At 35.9% G+C, this 19,678-nt stretch overlaps 2 protein-coding genes across 2 annotated transcripts; both read left to right on the top strand.

Moving 5' to 3' along the window:
- Nucleotides 1-8,789: 8,789 nt before the first annotated feature.
- LOC108699009 (olfactory receptor 8U1) lies at nucleotides 8,790-9,788 on the top strand. Its single transcript, XM_018230865.2, has one exon. The coding sequence runs from the start codon at nucleotides 8,853-8,855 to the stop codon at nucleotides 9,786-9,788; it is 936 nt and encodes a 311-aa protein (XP_018086354.1). The 5' UTR covers nucleotides 8,790-8,852.
- An 8,954-nt stretch (nucleotides 9,789-18,742) lies between these two features.
- Nucleotides 18,743-19,678, top strand: LOC108699008 (olfactory receptor 8U1). Its single transcript, XM_018230864.1, has one exon. It carries the CDS (start codon nucleotides 18,743-18,745, stop codon nucleotides 19,676-19,678), a length of 936 nt encoding a protein of 311 aa, XP_018086353.1.

Below are 19,678 nucleotides of genomic sequence, written 5' to 3'. Positions count from 1 at the left end.
GTTCTATTGATCATAACTTTTGTGGCACACACTGGAAACATTTGCATTATGAATAAAACACATGGTGAACTGTGCCAATATTGTGCACAGTATGTGCCTTTCTATAAATTATTTCTTGAGTTTGCAGCTGTACAAGGCAGATGAATGATAAAAACCATAGGGATAACATACCCAAGTTACTTTTGTCCAAACACTCTCCTGCACTTCCATGGTTACCAATGCATCTGCTTCTTCTAAAGCATTTTGCACAACTAGAATTATTGATAATTGGGAATTCTGAAGCTACTGCCACCCTGGACTGTAGGGTTTCCAACTCGGGTTGCATCAACTGGAGCACCAGACTTAAGCCCAGTAAATCAGCGAATGGTATTTTGAAAACTCTCTGCAGAAGTGATGCAAACACCTCTCTATAAATGCTAGACACAACATATACACATTTTTCATAAAAGCACATTTGTTTCACTAATAGGAGATTTTAGTTGCCTTGCAGCTCCTGTTTTGCATAACTTCTTTCTATGCTCTCAAGAGGAGACAATACAATTAATTTTGTTGCCTGCATGACCCAGCTACACTTCTTTCTCTCTTTGGCTTGCGCTGAATTTGTCTCATTGACTGTCATGGCGTTTGACCACTATGTCGCTATTTGTTACCCTTTGAGGTATTGTATTGTGATGAACAGAAGCGTCTGTTTTTTATCGGTCATCGCTTCCTGGACATTTAGTTTTTCCACAACATTGACACACACTTTGCTCATATCCCATTTACCTTTCTGCAGATAATGGACAATAGACCATTTCTTTTGTGATCCTTCCATATTATCAAACCTGTCTTGTGCAAGCACTTTTTTCATTGAGATGTTGACATAAGTTCTGGACTCAGTTATTGGACTTCCTGCTTTTGCACAACAGTAGCCTCTTATACTTACATTATATCCACTATTGGGAAGATCTGTTCCACTGTGGGTAAAAAGCTTTCTCTACTTGTACCTCCCATATTACTGTGGTCATTCTCTTTTATGACACAACACTTATTACTTATATGATGCCTATATCTCAGTATTCATCCACTATAATAAAGCAATGTTCCTCTCTACACAGCCCTGATACCCTTAATCAACCCTTTTATATACACTTTACGAAACAAAGATTTTAAACAACATATTGCAAGAAAAATTATGAAATTAATAGGCATAATTATAATTGGTAGGTGCAGTGCTGGAGAAAAGAATGGATGCAAATGTGCCTGTAAAATGGCATTCACAGCAGTGCTGAACTGGCTGAAGGCTATATTACAAATAGTGGTGGTAAATGGAACATTTTTCTAATTATTGTAAGTGAAGCACCACAGGGATCTGTCCATGGCCCTTTCCTTTGTAACTTGTTTATTAATGACCATGGCCACTGTAGATACTGTCTCTGTTTTCGCTAAAAAATACTAAACTAAACGAAAAGTTTCATGCAGAATGCAGCTACTTGGAGAGATAATTGACTAAATTGAAGAGCTAGGCAGCATATTGGCAAATAAGGATTATGTTTAATAAAAAGCAAGGGTTGAAAGGTAAACACTAACGGGTAGTGTATTGGGGGCTTAATTCAGTGAGAAGGTTTGGGATATTTTTGTGGATAACAAACTTTGTAACTCTAGGCAGAGCCATAAAGTGTTATTTAATCAAATAATGTCTTAAACAAAAAGTCTAGTGCTTAAGAAGGATATTAATAAGCATGAGAGAGTGCAAAGTTGTGCAACTAAACTGGTAAAAGGAATGGAAGAATTAAACTATGAGGAAAGGTTGCAGTTGTTTCCTCTAGAGAAAAAGCACCTGCAAGGCAACACTCTTTACAATACATTAGAGAACATTATAGACAGATAATGGGGGATGTTTTTTTCCCATAAAAAGGATCACACCAGAGGCCATCCTTTACACTAGAGGAATATGACTTTCATTTGAAGCAGCATAGGTGGTTTTTCATGGTAAGGACATTAAGGTGATGTTATGAAGGCAGATTCTATTTGTAGGGGGTCCATAGGGTTAACTATGTTTTGGAAATCCCCTACTGGTTGTAAGTCCATGCTGGTGTAATTTAGAGATGGAAGGGGGGGATGTGTTCCTTTCCAAGTTAAAGCAACCCAATGTGAGCTAAAGGAATGGTGACACTAAAAAATGAAAGTGTTATAAGGGAATGTATTGTTGCTCTACACTGGTAAAACTGGTGCGTTTGCTTCAGAAACACAACTATAGTTTATTTAAACAAGCTGCTGTGTAGCCATGGGGGCAGCCATTCAAGCACAGGATACACAGTAAATAACAGATAAGTGCAGAAGAATCCTATATTTATACTACAGACTACTACTACTACTATCCTGTGCCTTTACTGACAGCAGCGCAGACACTGGGACTAATTAGTTCCCATTGACTAATACAGGACCCCGAGAGCTTTGAGATGCCGGGTTTTTGGATTCTGAGTTTTCATCCCATCTGCAATTTTTTTTAAGGTCCAAAAAATCCAAATGTTTTGGATTTTGGGTATTTGGAGCTTAATAAATAATAATAATTTTTTGGTGTTATTGTTCCTTCATGCAAGGTTTTTGGGAAAAAAACTTTGTTAGACAATTGCTTTGACTGAAAGGAGAGAGCAATCATAAATCCGTCCCTACTTTTTATATTGCTTTCAGCCTTTAATAAGGATTAGCTTACATCAAGTACAAGGTGCTTTCATAGAAAGAACCTGGATAGAACGATACAAAATAGCATTTTAGAACTCTTAGGATAACAAAAATCATAATATTTAAATGTTTGTGTGCTTTGTGCTATTAGCTCTGGGGAATTCTAAGGATCCCATGTCCAACTACCCTAGCTTGATACTGGTCATGGTAATGGTGCTTCAAGCTACAGTAATAAATAATACTACTCAAAGAATGAAACCAACAAATAGCTTATTATCTAATTAGTAACCTAGCAGGGCATATTATTATTATTATTAACATATTTATATAGCGCCAACGTATTGCGTAGCACTGTATTACAGTTTTGTGTGGAACTGGCACCTGACATGAAATAACAGCGGTTGTTATTGTAACAGAAAGAAGTTTGTGACAGCACAACACTGTCAATTTATTGGTTGATGTAATGTTGCATGTATGCATGCCCCTGGTTTGTGTATGAACAGAACTCAGTACTCAAATGGCAATGTAACAGTATGGCATTATTCAATGGCATATACTATTAGAAATTATAATTTTAATAAAAAAGGCTGTATTTATATGAAACAGTGTCCTAGTCAAGTTTACAATCTAGTATATCACAGTTACACACATAATATTGTCAGTTTTATTGTTTAAATTAACCTTCTTGTATGTAACTTTTGAAGTTTAGACGGAAACCATAAAGTAATAGGAAGGATACACAACCTACCTCTCAATGATATTTGCATAATTCTTTTAGGCCTAGTCTTCTAACACATGTGTAATGGTACAGTAATTTGCATGTAACTTTGTACTTTGGTTATTGTACAGCTTTGGTTAAATTCTGACAGCTGAGAAGGAAACCAAAGACATGCCTGAATGATAAGCAGGACATCAAGCCACAGATAGAAGAGACAGACAAAGGTAGAGACAGACAAAACCAGGCACTGGCAATGGAAAGACATAGGGGCAAATTTGCTACACTTCAAGGCACTTCACCAGGCACAAATTCTCTAGCTCTATGCAAATTCACTAAAAATGAGAAGTTGCGCCTCGGCAGCCGAACGCTAGTGAAGTTTTGGTAGTGTAAATTCACGAGCATTTCATAATGAACTTTCACTAACATTCATTTCTGCCTAACAAAACTTTGTTAATACACTTAGGACAATTTGAATCGGGTGGGTACATATAGGGGCAGATTTACTTAAGGTCGAATATTGACCCTAAGTATATAAATTCGTCTGTCGAAGTTAAATACTTCGACTTCGAATATCGAAGTCAAAGGATTTAGCGTTATTCGTTCGAACGTTTCAAAGGATTTTAATCCATCGATCAAACTAAATTCCTTCGATCAAAAAAAGCTTAGAAAGCCAATGGGTAGACATGCTGAAGAGGCTATAGCATATAAAAATAATGTTTTGCAAAAACACCTGAAAAATTGGAACACCTGGATTTCTTATATGGAAAGAAATAAATGAATGTATATCAATATTGTTATTTATTTCTTGGATAATATTAAAAACATCTTGTTCAACTATATGAGTAACTTACAGTTTACATATCTGTCATGTAACACAACGGCTTATGTAATATCCTGTTAAATATTGTTGAAAAACATTCAGTGTCGGACTGGCCGGGCCAGACCCCCTCCCCCAAACATTTTTTTGTTAATAAAAAAATAACAATTTTTTTTTTTTTTCGGCGCATCGCAGCACCGTCTGGGCATGCGCGCCTAGCGCCGTTTGCGCATGCGTGCCGAGTGGCGCTTCACTTCAAGTAGGTAGCAGGGGCCCTGCACAGGAGTCCCGGTGGGCCCCGGGCCCCCCAGTCCGCCCCTGAAAACATTTTCTTGTAGGTGTGGAAAACTTTTTCTTTCTTTTTGTCTTTTTCTTTGTATCCCCCCCTTCTTCATCTTCTGTACCCCTGATACTTTTTGATATTGGAAACTTAATAAAAAGAGATTTAACAAGAAAGCCAATGGGGACCTTCCCCATAGGCTAACATTGAGGTTGGTAGGTTTTACTTGGCGAAGTAGGGGGTCTAAGTTTTTTTTTAAAGAGACAGTAGTTCGACTATCGAATAGTCGAATAGTCAAACGATTTTTAGTTCGAATCGGTCGATTCAAAGTCGTAGTCGATGGTCGAAGTAAAAAAAAAAAATGTTTGAAATCCAAAGTATTTTTTCTTCTATTCCTTCACTCGAGCAAAGTAAATGTGCCCCATACTGTAGGTCGTATATACGTCTTTATTAGAGACGTTGGGGAAATTTCTTGAAGTGGCCACTTATTATTAAAAATGTTCAAGGAAGCAAAATAAAGACAAAAGAGATCCTCTATCATCCTAGACATGAGCCCACCCTAAAACAAATGTGGCATGATTTTCAAATGGTTAAAAAACACATATACATACATATATATATATATATATATATATATATATATATATATATATATATATATATATATATATATATATATATATAAAATGTCTAGACAGTATCTGCACTCTTTCCATTGTTTTATCTGTGGGTGCTGCGGTCAGAGAAATATGTAAACTTCATTTTGAAGATTATATATATATATGTATATATATATATATATATATATATATAGATGTGAAAGGGCTGCGGCACATACTTACTGGAGTCGAGACCCAGGTGCTAGTCAGAAATTTGTTTTGCATATGTATGTAGAAAGCTGACGCACACTGGGATTTCTCAAAAATAAATCATATTTTATTGGATCGACGTTTCGGTCCTCACATGGACCTTTATCAAGATAAGAATAAAGTGCAAGTGTACATAATTATATAGACTCACCCACCAGTGAACAATCACCAAAACACGCCCACATATCAAGTGAATGTTTTAACCCTAGAAGACCCACAGGTCCAGCGAACATGGATGAATATAAATTGGTCTGAAAAACAAAGTGTATATAACATTACAATATATCACATGAAATGTCTAATCATATTGTACAACAGTTTAAAAATGATGTTAGAAATAATGAAAATATTAATCTTAATAAAGTGACATTGCAATAGATATAGTGTAAAAAGTGCCATAAAAAATTCTAAAAAACTCTAAAAACATTATCAAATGTAACCATAAGACATAAGCTGTTGGCATATAAATATATTAATAACTGACTATCAAGAAAGTATGGAATATTTCATTATTTATAAAAAGCAAGAAAACGAGCAATATTCATTAAGACCCCTGGGAGCAATAGTGTTTAGCGTTCTAATCCAATAAACCTCCTTTTGCAGTAGCATGCGACCCCAGTCACCTCCCCTGGCGGGTTCAGGTACAACATCAATGCCCATAAATTTAAATGTTGGGAGATTGTGCCCCATTTTTAGGAAATGTTGTGGTAGCGGTAGATCCGTTTTTCCAGTTTCAAAGGCTTTTTTGATGGAAGACCTATGGTTGCCCATCCTCTCTCGAAGGGTATTTTGCGTTTTCCCAACATATGACAAACCACACGGGCATGTTATGATATAAATGACATGTGTGGATGTGCAAGAAATACGGTGTCTGATCATAATCTCTTTTCCAGTATGTGGATGTTTGAAAGATTTACCTGCTAGCATGTATCGACATGTAATACAACCTGCACACTTATAGCAACCTTTATTCAATTTCCTTAAAATGTTGCCACCGGTCTCATAGCATTTAGTGGGATCTGTCTGCATAAGTAGGTCTCTCAAATTTGGTCCCCGTTTATACCCCCACATTGGTTTTTGGGTAAGTGATTGGGATAATTTTTTGTCACATTTCAGGATTGGCCAACTATTTTCTACTATGTTTCTAACCGCAGTGGACCCCGTTGTAAAGCTAGATGTTAGGATAAAGCGATCCTGTTTCTTAGGACCTATATTGTGCTGAGCGTCCCGTGTTTGTGCTAAATGTTCCCGGGCTTTTGTAATGGATCTAGCAATAACATGCTGGCGATAACCCCTTTGTTTGAATCTATTTGCTGTGTCCACTATTTGACTTTCACGGATGCCTTCGTTAGAATTATTGCGCATAGTGCGCAAAAATTGCGAGAAAGGAACTGATTTTTTAGAATTAGGTGGATGGAAACTCGTAGAGTACAAAAGTGTATTTCTATCCGTTGGCTTACGGTATAGTTTATATCCCAATCCGTTACTCTGTTTGAAGATTTCGACATCCAAAAATTGAATACTCTGCATGTTATGTGTAACCGTAAATTTAACTGGAGAATTCAAAGCGTTTAGCTGTTCAACCATTTTCAACAGATCTAATACATCACCACGCCAAAATGGCTGGAGGAAAAGATGTCTGGTCAGCATTTTGTACAGCAATAAAAAGAGATGAATTCTGGGTGAATTAGTATTATGCAAATATCTATATTATGTACACTTTTTATAAATACATGCCAAATCTATACACATATAAGTGTTACTAAAGTGCATTCAAGTTTTCATAAGTGATCTTACATGTATTATATATTATATTTATATATTAATTAAAATGCCAGACTGTACCAACGTAATGTTTTTGTAATTTTCACATTTTAGTAAGATTGGAGCTCTCAAAATGGCAGTTGTGTGGATCTCTTGAGGTTCCTCAACCATTAGGGACCTGCTTTAGATTACTTTTTTTTTCTATCATACCTCTATAAATTGTATGGCTTCTGAAATACTACCAATCAAACAAAACAGATACTCTGTGTTTCATTACATGTAATTTAAGAATTATTTGATTGTATTTTACTACTGTAAGTTTATTATTTACTCTTTTGTCTGCAATGGTTTTTTTTGTGGGGTGTCTGATATAATTTTGTATATCATTTCTTAAAAGGTGTGTTAGTATTAATATCAGAATTGGTGAAGGCTTATAAGTAATATCAAGCCAGATCTTGAGCTATAGAAGGAATTTAAAGAGATTTTTACAGACAGAATAATTATGCTACAGAATGGGCACTAACTTTACTATTGGGTTTTTGTTTGGCAGACACAGTTAAGGAAGAGCAAAGCTTGCACTGGATCCAAAAACAAGACCCCATAAGCATACAGGACTTTCCATATATTGCAACTGGTTTGGAAAAGAAAATTTATCATGGTATTAATTTATATAAAAAAAGAACAGCATATTCTACAGACATTCCTTTGTTTGATTCTACTGATACATTTGGAAAATGTCTGCTTATATTTTTTTCTGCAAAGATCATGGCTTATTCCCAATTTAATCTCCGATAACTCTGCCCCTGAATTTCAAATACAGATATGAGGTCCCTTATCTATAATCTCTTATCTAGCAAATTCTGAATTACGTGAAGGGCATCTCACATAGATTCCTTTTTAAATAAACAATTCTATTTTAAAGTAAGTTTCCTGTCTCTCTGAAGTAGTAAAACAGTATGATGTACTTGATGGCAACCAAGATACATTAATCCATTTATTTAATGTTTAGATGATTTTTAGCAAACTTGGTAGTTAAAGAAAGATCACTTATCCAGAAAATGCCCAGTTCGAAACATGAGTAGTGGAAATTATCTGGAGAAGGGCTCTGTAAAAGTAATTATCTGGAGAAGGACATCTAACATTTTAGAAAACATATTGTATATCTTTGGATCTCATGTTAGTTGTGACTGTTTTACTGTCCTTCTTCTCAAAAAACAGAAGACCTATAGGATATCCTACAGTTTATAGGGCTAAATGTTTGATATGAAACCTAAAACAAGTGGTGTAAGGATGATATTTTCATTGGCTAACGAAGATAATAATGTTGTTATGTTATGTTTCCAATCAAGAGTTTAAGTGTGGATCCAAATAAATTAGTAAAATCATAACACAATTACTACGGCTATATTTGGCCAAAGGCAAAATGTTGCCATCTAACAACATAGACCATTTAGTTTATTATTATTATACATTTTTAATTTATACATGTTAATAGGCAGATGTTTTATCAGCATTAAATCTTCTATTGCAGTTATCTATACAACACCAGCAGAAAGGATGTTTCAACAAGCTAGTTCAATAAGTTTCACAGCAATTTATAATTGTATTCATCTTTCTACTACAACTAATGTTACTCTGTTTCTTAGTTTGCATTTTTTTTTTTACTTGCAGCCTTGCTAAATTTAGTTTCTGCTTCATCTCTCATGTATTCTCTTATGTAGGCCAAGAGCCACAATAACTATGCAAGAGAACCAAAACAGCAGTGGATTCATTCTCCAGGGTTTCTCAGATTATCCAGACATGCAGATTCCATTGTTCTGCCTGTTTCTCCTGATCTATCTCCTTACTTTACAGGGAAATGTACTTATTCTAATAGTGATTTACCAAACCTCCTCATTGCACATTCCTATGTACTTCTTCCTATGCAATCTTGCATTTATAGATCTCTGTGCCGCTTCTGTTTCTCAGCCTAAACTTCTTTCTATTCTCTTAAGAGGGGACAGTGTAATTACTTTTGGTAGCTGCATGATCCAGATGTACTGCTTTACAACTTTGACTTGTGCTGAATTTGTCTCATTGACTGTCATGGCGTATGACCGCTATGTTGCTATTTGTAATCCTTTGAGCTATTTGGTTGTGATGAACAAAAGGGTTTGTGTTATATTGCTCATTATGTGCTGGATATTTAGCTTTGTAGAACCAATGTCACACACTTTGCTCATATCACATTTACCTTTCTGCAAATCCCGGATCATAGACCATTTCTTTTGTGATCTTTCCATATTATTAAACCTGTCTTGTGCAAACACTGCTTCTATTGAGTTGTTGACATATATTTTGGGCTCCTTGGTAGGACTTCCTGCCTTTGCGCTTATAATAGCCTCTTATACCTACATCATTTCAGCTATACTAAAGATCCATTCTGCTACAGGAAGGAAGAAAGCTTTCACTACTTGTACCTCCCACCTCACTGTGGTCATTGTCTTCTATGGCACCATACTCATTACTTATATGCAGCCTACATCTCAGTATTCATCCACTTTGTCAAAACCATTCTCCTTTTTATACACTGCCCTGGTACCACTAATAAACCCTTTTATATACACCTTACGAAGCAAAGATATTAAACATCAAATTTCCAACAAAATACGTTTCAAAAGTGGTCATAACCAATAGGCAGACACAGTGCTGTAAAAAAATAAATAAATTCAAATATGCACCTGCAAAATGCCATTTTTTTAATGCTTACTATATCAATTGTGTGCTTCAGATTGTATTTATTTTGATGAATAAGGAGCATGTTGTATTTATCACAACTTTTATTAAACAAGCTGGAAACATTTGCACTGTAGTTAAAAAATATTCTGAACTGTGCCAGAGTGATCCACTGGAGGTGTTCCAAGAGGTGAAGTGGGATTCTTGCCAACTCTAACTCCAAAGGGGTTTCATTGTGTTACTCTGTTATTGAATGTGCCTTGACTGCTTACCTCAGAGAAATGTATACTGTGTGAGTACCCTGTGACTGTTAATAAATTGTTATTTTGGTTAAGGACTCTTTGCATCAAAAAAATGTGTTTTGAGTAGCTGAGAAGTATAGTTTTACAACACGTCTCCTTTCTGACACACATAAATGCGAGGGCCCAGCTGGGACTGAGGGTCTGATGTAACCAGTCCAGTAATGATTATATGTAATGGTTTTAAATTGAATTTCTTTTAATAAAAAAGTTCATAAAAACTTATGAATTTTCGGTAATGTGTATATGACTGGTAGGAAACTCAACTGTGGGGTTAATCCATGTAGCAAGTGGAACAACTCAAATTTAACAAAAAACATTTAAAGTGATCAAACTGCATGTAATCATAAAAATACATTATCTGATGCAAAGCAGGACGTGGCAATAACAGAATAAACGAAGACCTTCCCTTCATCAGTGACAGCCCGGATAAAATGTGCAACACAACCAGATCAACGGATAAGTGGCAACATTGGTTGAAAGAACAACTAAATTTGGCTGAGCTGCATTTTGACAAGGAGAACAATTGGCTTAACAAATTATTATACCAATTAAAATCTTATAAACATGATTTTGTCTCTTTTAAAGGAGAACTAAACCCTAAAAATTTATTTGGTTAAACATGCCATATTTTACATACTGAACTTACTGCACCAGACTAAAGTTTCAGCTTGTCAATAGCAGCAATGATCCAGGACTTCAAACTTGTCACAGGGAGTCACCATCTTGGAAAGTGTCTGCGACACTCAAATGCTCAGTGGGCTCTGAGCAGCTGTTGAGAAGCTAAGCTTAGGGGTCGTCACTAATTATCAATAGGGATGCACCAAATCCACTATTTTGGATTCGGCCGAACCCCCGAATCCTTTGCAAAAGATTCGGCCGAATACCAAACCGAATCTGAACCCTAATTTGCATATGCAAATTAGGGTTGGGAAGGGGAATTTTTTTTTACTTCCTTGTTTTCTGACAAAAAGTCACGCAATTTCCCTCCCCACCCCTAATTTGCATATGCAAATTAGGATTCGGTTTGGTTCGGTTATCAAGCAGAAAATGAGTTTGGTCTGTAGTAGGCTCTGAGCAGCTGTTGAGAAGCTAAACATAGGGGTCGTCACTAATTATCCAGCAGAAAATGAGGTTGGTCTGTAATATAAGCTGATGCTACAGGGCTGACTATTAAATTCTGTTGCTAGTTGCACTGGTTTCTGTACTGCCATGTAGTAATTATCTGTATTAATTACTAATCAGCCTTATATTGTGACATTTCTATTCTATGTGTACTGTATATTGTGAGTGGGTCCCTAAGCTCAGTGACAGCAGCACAGAGCATGTGCAGTGAATCAGCAGAAAAGAAGATGGGAAGCTACTGGGGCATCTTTGGAGACACCGATCTTTACTGCTAAAGGGATGTGGTTGCCTTGGGCTGGTACAGAAGCTCAAAACATAATGTACAACATTTCTAGCTACTTCTTTAGTTTTTCTTTAAACAAGTAGTTGAAGATTACAGGGATAAGAGAGTTTATAGTTGGTTAATCAGTGCCCAGGATACACCACATTCAAAACGTTCACAATTTACACACTATTTCAGCTCTGGTAACTCAAAGGGATGATTCACCTATTAAGTAACTTTTATTATGTTATAGAACTTTTCAATTGAATTTTCATTATTTATTTTTTATAGTTATTTGTCTTTTTCCTCTGATTCTTTGCAGCTTTCAAATGGGCGTCGCTGTCCCCTTCTAAAAAAACAAATGCTCTGTAAGGCTACAAATGTATTGTTATTGCTACTTTTTATTACTGATCCTTCTATTCAGACTCTCACCTATTCATATTCCAGTCTCTTAATCAATGCATGTTGCTAGGGTAATTTGGGACCGAGTTACCAGATTGCTTAAAATGCAAATTGAAGAGCTGCTGAATAAAAAGCTAAATAACTCAAAAACCTTCAATAATAAAAAATTAAAACAAATTGCAAATGATCTCAGAATATCACTCTCTACATCATACTAAATGTTGAACAACCCCTTTAAACAATTATGAATCTGTGTGAGTGTTCACCAGCCATTGCAACTAACAAGCCCTTATTAGCAATACCTGCTCCCTGCCAATTAGGTGATCCAAACACAGACCACACAAGACAGGGGAGGGTGCCAACATAAGAAATTCCAGACAGGGTTGTTCTCTCAGATTAAGGAAAACATAGTCTTAAATCCTTACAGGGCCTGATAAATATACATAAATTCACATGTTAGTTAAAGGGATACTGTCAGGGAAAAACATGTTTTTTCCAAAACGCATCAGTTAATAGTGCTGCTCCAGCAGAATTCTGCACTGAAATCCATTTTTCAAAAGAGCCAACAGATTTTGGTATATTCAATTTTGAAATCTGACATGGGGCTAGACATATTGTCAATTTCCCAGCTGCCCCTGGTCATGTGACTTGTGCTCTGATAAACTTCAATCACTCTTTACTGCTGTACTGCAAGTTGGAGTGATATCACCCCCTCCCTTCCCCCCGGCAGCCAAACAAAAGAACAATGGGAAGGTAACCAGATAACAGCTCCCTAACACAAGATAACAGCTGCCTGGTAGATCTAAGAACAACACTTAATAGGAAAAGCCAAGTCCCACTGAGACTGATTCAGTTTCATTAAGTAGAGGAAATAACAGCCTGCCAGAAAGTAATTCCATCCTAAAGTGCAGACACAAGTCACATGACTGGGGCAGCTGAGAAACTGACAAAATGCCTAGCCCTATGTCAGATTTCAAAATTGAATATCAAAAAATCAGTTTGCTCTTTTAAGAAATGGATTTCAGTGCAGAATTCTGCTGGAGCATCACTATTAACTGATGCGTTTTGGAAAAAACATGTTTTTCCCTGACAGTATCCCTTTAAGAGTATTATCAGAATAAGGTACCTTACCAACAAAGGAAATTTAGAACATATAGCACTTTTGATCCTGGAACAAATTCCCCCACACTTAAGACATTCCAACACATGCTCAATGTTGAAAATAATAAACCAGTGTTGGACAGGGTTCATCATATCCTTACCTGGGAGGAGAGAGCTGCAATCAAAACTCTGCAGGCAGATTCTGAACTTATTATCAGACCTGCTAATGAAAGTGGTGGGATTGTTCTTTTGGATACACAGTACTACTGTATATAGAAGAGCTGTTAAGCCAAATCAGTGATGAATCTACTCACACTTCTTTGTCTCAGGACCCCACACATATGTTTCAAGTTATTGTTGCTGATTTCCTGGAAAAAAAACCCTTGCTCATGGGTGGATTGATAGCAATACAAAACAATTCCTCATCGTTGAGTTTCCTAAGATACCAGTCTTATACGCATTACCTAAAATTCATAAGTCTCTATCTGCTCCTCTAGATCATCCCATTGTCTCATTGGTAGGTTCTTTATTAAAACCTTTGTCTGTGTATCTTGATTACTCTCTTCAACTCCTACCACAGAGGATGCCAAGCTATATTCCTTAAAGTGGATATTTTCACAAAAAAGACCAGCAACACCGAGATATCTTGTGCATCAACGTTAGAAGTGTATTAAATTTGCATGAATAACCAACGTGACATTTTGGTCCACACAGGGACCTTCCTCATGGCAATATATATAAATAAATATAACAAACAAGGAAAAGTTGTGCTCACCACTAATTTTTAAAACCATTAGGCAGGGGAGCAATGAGGCTATAGCTATAGCTGGGACAACTTTCCCTTGTTTGTTCTAGTTTATACAGGAGCAGTGACCAGCTCAATGTTGCAGCTCCCACCCTTCCCAACTATAGTCAGGTGATCCCACTGGTGTCTAATAAAAGGGCAGCCAAGTTTGGGAGTTTTACTTTGAAAGCAGCAAGTAAGTTGCAGGTAAAACTTAGTCCCTTTGTAAAATGTATAATTAAGCAATTGAATTCTTAATGAATCAGATGAAAATTGAGCATAGGACTGGCCAGATTTGGGATGACTTTGACGTAGTTGGCCAGCTTAAATATATTGCAATATATGGACAAACAATCCCTGTGTTGTTTAAAGGGTAAGGCATTTTTCAGTAGCAGTATGCACAAAATGTCTCTGTCTTAAATATACTGATAATGGGTTGAGTGCAGAGGACCTCTTGTATTTGTATGTATATATATATGTATATATATATATATACATATATATAGTCCAGGTGTGTATCCGCACTCTGACTTGTCCAAGTGGGTGCTATATCAAAATATGATAAATAGCGACGAAGAAGATAAGCACTCCAATGTTACTGATCAACAATCATTTATTCCACTGTGCATACCAACGTTTCGGTCCACATTTGGACCTTTATCAAGGATAAAGGTCCAAATGTGGACCGAAACGTTGGTATGCACAGTGGAATAAATGATTGTTGATCATAAATATATATATATATATATATATATATATATATATATATATATATATATATATATATATATATATATATATATATATATATGTAGCGCTATAGTAAATTGAGTGCACCTTACTCTACTTTGGGCTTCACTCCTAGTACATATGCTCCGGATGAGACCTTAAATCTTAGGGAGTGAGCCTTTGCATCGAGGTGGAAGCAGGGTGTAGTGCAACTGTAACAGTAATCAGGGTGCAGAGAATTGGGCGCCAGTGGTTCTTATAACTTAACCAAATAACAGATTTATTGAGCACAGTATACAATCCTCAGTGGAGTGTACATAGATCAGAACATTTGCAGGTTCATACAGTACATTGAATTGACCTTTGGTCAGTATGATCCTCCTCAGAGATAGGAACAATACGTGCAGCTTTGAGGAGGTACACCCAGCTTTCAGCCTTTTCCCTAAGTGAAACCTGAGGGGAATCTATCTACCCTAGGTCTGTACACTTAGTCCCTACTTCTGGGCAATGAGTACCCTGGGATCTTAATCCCACTACAATCCTCGTAGGAGCCTCAGACTGCTCAGCTAAATAAACTGACTGACTATCACTCCTAGAGTGATCTATAAGGGTGAGTAGCCTATTCTTACTAGACCTGACCTGTCTAGGTTCCACTCGAGCTCTGCCTCCTGCACAGGCTAGAGCCAGCACAAGATGAACCCTGAAAGTATGGCTTCAGAGCCTTTTATACTCTAGCACAGTGCCATCTGCTGGTCACTGTGCGAAACAACAAGAGTCAACAGTACCCCTCCCAACTGTATTTTAGGACCCAATTAGGTGTCCATAACATGGAGGGACTGCCTGCACAAAATACTAGGGGTGGCTATTTACACATCCCTACATATATATATTTATATATATATAATAATCAAAAAGAAAACCGCACCAACAGGTCTTTGTATGAAATAAACATATAGGTTTTATTTGATCAACGTTTCGGCTCAACAGCTAGAGCCGTCTTCAGGAACTTGTTGAGCCGAAACGTTGATCAAATAAAACCTTTTTGTTTATTTCATACAAAGACCTGCTGGTGCGGTTTTCTTTTTGTTTATTACTATTGCTGTCTTTAACCAGCACACAGGCATTGTTTTTTGTTTGTCCGTGGGCACCATGTATAAGCTTAATATATATATATATATATATATATTTATTTAAACATTGGAAAGTATGAATAAAGTATGAATAAAAAGTAATGAGTCACTGATTTTGGAGTGGCGGGGCCTTTGGAAAAAAAAATGTATATATATTTTTGTTTTACTAAAGATTTTTAATAATTAAAACTACAGACTGTACCAATGTAATGTTTTTGAGATTTTGACATCTTAGTAAGATTTGAGCTCTCAAAATGGCAGTTGTGTGGATCTCTTGAGGTTCCTCAACCATTAGGGACCTGCTTTAGATTACTTTTTTTTTCTATCATACCTCTATAAATTGTATGGCTTCTGAAATACTACCAATCAAACTTAAACAGATACTCTGTGTTTCATTACATGTAATTTAAGAATTATTTGATTGTATTTTACTACTGTAAGTTTATTATTTACTCTTTTGTCTGCAAAAGTTTTTTTTGTGGGGTGTCTGATATAATTTTTGTATATCATTTCTTAAGAGGTGTGTTAGTATTAATATCAGAATTGGTGAAGACTTTTTTTTTTAATCATACCTCTATAAATTGTATTGCTTCTGAAATACTAACAAGCATACTCAAACAGATACTCTGTGTTGCATTTCATTTCATTTAATAAGTATTTGATTTTTCATTTCATTTCATTTAAGAATGATTTGATATCATCTCTGGATATAATTTTTTAACAGGTGAGTACGTTTTAATATCAGAATTAGTGAAGGTTTCTAAGTGATATCAAGCCAGAACCTGATCTATAGAAGGGATTTATAGAGATTTTTACAGACTGAATAATTACGCTACAGAATGGGCAGGAACTTTACCATCAGGTTTTTGTTCGGCAGACACAGTTAAGGAAGAGCAAAGGTTGCACTGGATCCAAAAATAACTAAGTCCCCATAAGGATGGCATACAGTACATAGGATGACTTAAGCATACAGGCATTAAGGACTTGCCATATACTGCAAGTGGTTTGGAAAAGAAAATTTATCATGGTAAAAATGTATTTGAAAAAAGAACAAAATATTCTTCAGGTATTTCTTGGTTTCATCCTACTGATATATTTGGAAAATGTCTCATAATATTGCTGCAAAGATAAAATTATTACAAAATCATGCCCAATTCCAAATGTAATCCCTGATAAATTTGCAGATACAGGATCCCTTATCCAGAATCTGTTATCCAGCAAGCTCTGAATTACGGGAAGGCCATCACACATAGATTCCATTTTAAACAAACAATTCTATTTTTAAAGAAAGTTTCAGTTTCTCTCTGAAGTAATAAAACATTATGTTGTACTTGATGGTAACCAGTAACATACCAATAGATGTGAGTTCTCCAAAATTATAAGCCAGCAAGTAAAAAAATACAAAATATTTATTAGTGCATATTTGGCAAAAACCTAAAGCATTTTGTGCCTGTTGGGTCACTTACCTATGAGTAAGAGGTTTTTGCCCAATATGTCCTAATAAATATTTTGTATTTTTTTACTCGCTGGCTTATTTTTTGGAGGAACTCACATCTATTGGTATGTCACTGTATGTTTGCACCTGGAGGCTGGAGTGAACTGTGAGTATGTCCTGTTAATATTAATTTATCTTTTTTCAAATTTTTCAATTCATGTTTTTTGGTAGTACTATTATTTTTTGCTTTGTGCACCATCTTTTTTTAGTAACTTGATGGTAACAAAGCTACATTAATTCATTTATTTAATGTTTAGATGATTTTTAGCAGACGATAGTTCCAGAAAACCCCAAGTTCCAAACATTCTGGGTAGTGGATCCCAGAAATTATCTGTAGAAGGTTTCTGTATAAGAAATTATCTGGAGAAGAACATCTTAAAATTTAGAAAATATTTTGTATATCTTGGGATCTAATGTTAGCTGTGACTTTTTTAACTGTCTGATAAACTCAAGAAACAGAAGGCGAATAGTATATCCTACACAGTTTATAGGGCTAAATGTGTGGTATGAACAAGTGTTGTAAGGATGATATATTCATTGATGATAATCTTGCTATGTTATGTTTCCAATCAAGAGTTTTAAGGTGTTATTTACTAAACTGGAATTTTTCTGGTCGAGCCTTTAAAGGGGAAAAAACCCTCAAAATGTTCAAGATTTATTATACAACCAAAGCTGCTAAGCCAAGCCTACCATTAAGTACCTGTGAGATACGAAACATGTAAGGCCATGCTCTGATGTACCAATAAACTAGAAACATTTTACAAGTCTGTCTAGAGGACTGTCCTTTGAGTGCCTACTCCATTTACTATATGGTTTTGATCCCCAGCTGAAGGTTCAGGGCAGAACACCTGGACCTCTTCCTACACCCGGTGAGTGAAACATAATATTTCTTACAAAGCTGCAAAAAGTCCAAATCCGAAAATACTCAATCTCAAACCTACCGAGGTCCTGTATAAGTCAATGGCAGTGGTCCCATTTCCAATTTGAAGGTATCATGACCTGCGCTAGGTTTCATACAAAAAATTCTGTCTTTTCAGCCAATACCATGAAAAATGTGAGCATTTTGGTCATCAAACTCGATAAATGTGGGTTTTATGCCCCACAATCTGAAAAAGTCAAAGAATTCACATTTTTTTTCAAATTTTTTGAGTTATATCTGAATTTTTCTAGTTTTTTATGATAAACAAGGTCAAATTGTGGTTGGGAGTTTGGTTGGGCTTTTTTTTTAATTAAAATAATGAAAAATATTTGGATTTTAGTAAATAACTCCCAGTGTAGGTCCAAATAAATTAGTGAAATCATAACTGACTAAGGCAAGATTTGGCCAAAGGCAAACTGTTGCCATCTAACATTTTTAATTTATACTGTTACTAGGCAGGTGTTATACCCAGCTCTAAATCTCCTATTGTAGCTGTTCCAACAAGCTAGTTCAATAACATTTTACAGCAATTTATAATTGTATTAACCTTTCTACTATACCTGATGTTACTGTGTTTCTTAGTTTGCATAATTAATTTTGCCTTGCTAAATTTAGTTTCTGCATTATCTCTCATTTATGCTTTTATGTAGGCCAAGAGCCACAATAACTATGCAAGAGAACCAAAACAGCAGTGGATTCATTTTCCAGGGTTTCTCAGATTATCCAAACATGCAGATTCCTTTGTTCTGCCTGTTTCTCCTGATCTATCTCCTTACTTTACAGGGAAATGTACTTATTCTAATAGTGATTTACCAAACCTCCTCATTGCACATTCCTATGTACTTCTTCCTATGCAATCTTGCATTTATAGATCTCTGTGCCGCTTCTGTTTCTCAGCCTAAACTTCTTTCTATTCTCTTAAGAGGAGACAATGTGATTTCTTTTGGTGGCTGCATGATCCAGATGTACTGCTTTATAACTTTGACATGTGCTGAATTTGTCTCATTGACTGTCATGGCGTATGACCGCTATGTTGCTATTTGTAATCCTTTGAGCTATTTGATTGTGATGAACAGAAGGGTTTGTGTTATGTTGCTCATTATTTGCTGGATATTAAGCTTTGCAGAACCAATGTCACACACTTTGCTCATATCACAATTACCTTTCTGCAGATCACGGATCATAGACCATTTCTTTTGTGATCTTTCCATATTATTAAACCTGTCTTGTGCAAGCACTGCTTCTATTGAGTTGTTGACATATATTTTGGGCTCCTTGGTAGGACTTCCTGCCTTTGCGCTTATAATAGCCTCTTATACCTACATCATTTCAACTATACTAAAGATCCATTCTGCTACAGGAAGGAAGAAAGCTTTCACTACTTGTACCTCCCACCTCACTGTGGTCATTGTCTTCTATGGCACAACACTCATTACTTATATGCAGCCTACATCTCAGTATTCATCCACTTTGTCAAAACCATTCTCATTTTTATACACTGCCCTGGTACCACTTATAAACCCTTTTATATACACCTTACGGAACAAAGATATTAAACAACAAATTTCCAACCAAATACATTTCAAAAGTGGTCACTGGCAATAA

The sequence above is a fragment of the Xenopus laevis genome, chromosome 8L (assembly GCF_017654675.1).
Source record: "Xenopus laevis strain J_2021 chromosome 8L, Xenopus_laevis_v10.1, whole genome shotgun sequence".
Lineage (NCBI taxonomy): Eukaryota > Metazoa > Chordata > Amphibia > Anura > Pipidae > Xenopus > Xenopus laevis.
The sequence above is the reverse complement of the archived record's forward strand: the minus strand, read 5'-3'. Positions and strand labels throughout refer to the sequence as shown.